General features: G+C 40.1%; 1 protein-coding gene across 1 annotated transcript in view; it reads right to left on the bottom strand.

Annotated features, from left to right (window-relative positions):
* Positions 1-4,295, bottom strand: part of LOC138980803 (uncharacterized) — a 16,373-nt gene extending 12,078 nt beyond the window's left edge. Inside the window, exon 1 of the mRNA XM_070353691.1 lies at positions 4,196-4,295. Within this exon, the coding sequence (XP_070209792.1) occupies positions 4,196-4,295 (100 nt within the window). The remainder of the gene's footprint in view (positions 1-4,195) is intronic.
* Between the last annotated feature and the right edge of the window lie 394 nt (positions 4,296-4,689).

The following is a 4,689-nucleotide window of genomic DNA, read 5'->3' as shown; positions in this document are numbered from 1 at the left end:
TAAACAAAGCGGAACACGTGACATAGATGGGCTTGATGCAAAAATTATAAAAATGGCAGCTCCAATAATCACGGATACATTAACTTTCATTTATAACATATGTATCGACCAATGTTGTTTTCCAAGTAAATTCAAACAGGCTAAAGTGATTCCTCTTTTTAAATCGGGGGATACTACAAATCCTTCAAATTACAGACCAATATCAATTCTATCAATCCTTTCAAAGCCTCTTGAAAAACATATCAATAAGCATATTCTTTTGCACTTTGAGGACAACAAATTGATACATGATAAGCAATCAGGTTTTAGGAAAAAACACTCATGTCAAACAGCGCTGATTAGCTTAGTTGACCAATGGCTAAACAACATTAATAGTAACCAGTTCTGTGCTGCTCTATTTGTTGACTTTGCTAAAGCTTTTGACCTAATTGACCATAAACTCCTTATCAAAAAGCTTGAGATTTATGGTTTGGCAACTGATTCTGTTAACATTTTAAAATCTTTCCTGTCAGACAGACAGCAAAGTACTTATCTGAATCAATCATACTCTTGTAAACAAACAGTAAGGTTTGGAGTTCCACAAGGTTCTATTCTTGGTCCTTTACTATTTTCTATCTATATTAATGACCTACCATTATTTGTTAAATGTATGTGTGAACTATTTGCAGATGATACTACAATTCATTCTAGTCACAAAGATCTAAGTGAGCTAGCAAGAGTCCTCCAAGAAAACATTGATCGATTGCTGGAATGGTCAGAACTAAACCATATGTCACTGAACCCAAATAAAACTAAATGCATGCTTCTAACCACTAGACAAAAACGACAAAATCTATCATCAAAATTTCCTAAACTACAAATACAAAATCAAGATGTAACTGAAGTTGATAACCATAAGGTTTTGGGAATAACCATTGATAATAATCTGTCTTGGTCAAAACATTTAGATACACTTTGTAAAAATACTTCTAAAAAAATATATCAGTTATCAAAAATTAAACACTTTCTAGACCTACGCACACGGAAACTGTTTTTTCAGGCATATATTCAATCAACTATTGATTATGCGTCCACAGTGTGGGACTCTGCAAGTGCAAACACTTTGAAACACCTGTGCTCTTTACATAGACGAGCTGTTAAATTAATTCTTTAAAAAAAAATGCATCTCTCTCTATGTCTGATTATAAAAAATTAAAGATTCTTCCTATCAAATCACGATTCATCTATAACAAAGGTGTAATGATGCATAGAATTATGTCAGGGAATGCACCTACATTCATTGCCTCAGATTTCAAACTGAATAATTCAATAAAACTAAACAAATTAATTACCCCAACCCCTAGAATTGACCTTTACAAATCAAGTCTTTCTTATTCTGGCGCCTTATTGTGGAACTCCATTCCTGATTTAATTAAAATGCAATTCAGTGAAACTTCCTTCAAAGAAATGTATATGCTGTTTCTCTTGGAAACAAGTAAATAATTATGTGATAATAATACATCATTGCTTGATATTCATAATGCATTTTGAATGTCTTTTTAACTGTTTGACATGTTAATTATATACATTGTATTGTAATTAATTAAATTTCTATTTCTTCTTGTTATTAATCGAGTTACCCTCAATGGGCGAGGGCCGGACGAAAAAAAGCATGTATATTTTGCTTATTCTGTTACCCTCGATAAATAAATAAAGTTCAAAGTTCAAAGTTCAAAGTTCTCTCCATCCCTTCATCTTAATCCTTGTTTAAAGAAAGTTCAGTTCATCTCTCTCTCTCTCTCTCTCTCTCTCTCTCTCTCTCTCTCTCTCTCTCTCTCTCTCTCTCTCTGTGTGTCTCTCCCTCCCTTCATCTTAATCCTTGTTTAAAGAAAGTTCAGTTCATCTCTCTCTCTCTCTCTCTCTCTCTCTCTCTCTCTTTCTCTCACACACACACACGCACGTACGCACGCACACACACACGTTCAAACACCCCCATCTCTTTCTCTCCCCCTACTTTCCCACTCTCTCTACCCCTCACTCTTCTCCCCTTTCTCTCACTTACACACACACACACTCACACACACACACACACACACACACACACACACACACACTCTCTCTCTCTCACACACACACACACACACAGTCATACTTTATCCATGCACTCTTTCATTAAAAGCAGCCATAAACAACAGATTTCATAGTTGCTACCCCAAAAAACTCTTCCTCTCTGTTCCCATTGTTAACTATGTTGTGTCGAGACGGAGGTATTTAGAGCGTAGAGTACAGCTCGGAAAGGGAAATAAAGAAAGGTATACATAGCAACGGCGCTGCGGTGGGTAAGACCTTGGAACACACACGACGAAGACTGCCCCCATTTCATGGCCCACGTGGTGGGGAGGCTTCTCATGCCTTTCGCAAGCTCAGGGCACAGGTGCTTGATTAGATTACTAGGCTTGCTTGTTTCTCGATTTAAGCACAGGCGTGTGAATGTTAAATTTATGCTAGAGGTTGATTCTGAAGGGGGTGTTCTGAATGCAAAGACTGTGGAATAACATCGCACATTTCAAGATAACCTTTGACCTATTTAATACCTTTTTATTTGATTTTTCTGTATTTGTTTGTTTGTTTGTTTGTTTGCTTAACGCCTAGCCGACCACGATGGGCCATATCAGGGCGGTGCTGCTTCGATATATATAACGTGCGCCACACACAAGACAGAAGTCGCAGCACAGGCTTCATGTCTCACCCAGTCACATTATTCTGACACCGGACCAACCAGTCCTAGCACAAACCCCATAATGCCAGACGCCAGGCGGAACAGCCACTAGATTGCCAATTTTAAAGTCTTTGGTATGACCCGGCCGGGGTTCGAACCCACGACCTCCCGCTCACTGGGCGGACGCCTTACCACTAGGCCAACCGTGCCGGTACTCTCTCTCTCTCTCTCTGTCTCTGTCTCTCTCGGTCTCTCTCTCTCTCTCTCTCTCTCTCTCTCTCTCTCTCTCTCTCTCATGGAGGTATGGCCAATAAACCATTCATCCATATCTCTCTCTCTCAAAGTAGTATTACTCTCTCATTTCTACTCCTGAGATGCTAAATACGAATAATGATATGACTGGTCATTTGGTGCATTTTGTTTGACAATGTGTGTGAACATGAGATGAACGATCTGGACGTTGAGAATGGATCTATTGACCAGTAAAGTGCCAGTGGCGACTGATTTTGGAAAATTATCCATTATTAGTAATACTGTTTCTTCAAGTTTGACAGGCGAATCATTTGAATGGCGTAATTATATCCACTATAGTACTAATATGAATAACAGTACACTAGAATTCCGAAAATAACTCTGTCGGGTTTGTAAGGGTTGTAAAAGAGTGAATACCCGTGATTTTACTTGAACAAACATTGGAGGAGCCAATCACTAGCGCTATAGCAAGGGGTGTGTTTGAAACACGTGGACAGGAGCATGTATGAATTTATTTGTCTGAAAAAAAAGCAAGGGTAATTTATCTCTCTTCTACAACCCATAAAAACATGACAGAGTCATTTCCGAATATCGTCCACTGACCGTGCCTAGAAGGCTGAGCTTTCACTCCAGTATGAATGAATTCATGACGCCTGCTTTGATACCGTATAATTTACATTGATTAGGACGGACGTCTACTATGGGGCAGAAATCGTCTGTTTGTGCACTAAAAGTGCACATTGTCACACATACCCCCGACTTCTTTTACAATGTCCTCATTGTTCAAATATCTCACGGCACAGAGTCAGAAAATAGTACTAGAAAACACACTGACAGACAGACAAACAAACAGACCACACCTGCAGTGACACGAACTGACAGACGAATGACGGAACTCGGCCAGACAGAACGAACATTTCTGTATGTTTGCCTGTGTGTCTGCCCCCCCCCCCCCCTCCCTCCCTCTCCCTCAGTCTCTGTGTGTTTGTGTGTGTGTCCGCCTGTTTCTCTCTCTGTCTCTCTCTCTCTCTCACTCGCTCTCTCTCTCACTCGCTCTCTCTCTCTCACTCGCTCTCTCTCTCTCTCTCTATCTGTCTCTCTCTCTGTCTCTGTCTCTCTCTCTCTCTCTGTCTCTCTCTCTCTCTCTCTCTGTCTCTCTCTCTCTGTCTCTCTCTCTCATTCTATGTACCGGTACCCTACCGCTATAAAACTCAGATTTGACGGTTTTACCGTCCCCAATAATACCCGTGTACACAAGACTGTAGCCTCTCGGTATGAGAGTCAGTGATTCATGGGTAAAGCGGGTGGAAGAGCCATAGTTGCCTTGAAACTCCAGCAGAAACATTCCGACATGCACCCTTCGCGATACCATGAATCCTTCTCGTATTCTATCCAGACAAAGACAACCCCTGTGTGACGTTTTCATCTTTCGCCGTGTTGATATTTCGCTTCTCGGCCTCGTTGATCGAGTATAAACTCTAAACTGAACACACAAAAACACCCTTCGATAGTACTGATGAGCGACCTTGTGTACCTTGGGGCCAAATTTGTGCAACCAATTAATTTGATTCATCCTAAAATGTTTTCCTTCTTACTCAAGGGACGTAACCATGAGTGGTTAGGCCTAAAAAAAAAAAAGGTGTGGTTACGGTAACCCGACCTACCCTATTTTTAGGGGCCGATCCTATAACTTTTTATTACATTTGTCAAAAAAAAAAAAAAAAAACGAGTGCAAAAAA

Source organism: Littorina saxatilis, linkage group LG11, assembly GCF_037325665.1.
Source record: "Littorina saxatilis isolate snail1 linkage group LG11, US_GU_Lsax_2.0, whole genome shotgun sequence".
Lineage (NCBI taxonomy): Eukaryota > Metazoa > Mollusca > Gastropoda > Littorinimorpha > Littorinidae > Littorina > Littorina saxatilis.
This window is presented reverse-complemented; position numbering and strand designations above follow the sequence as displayed.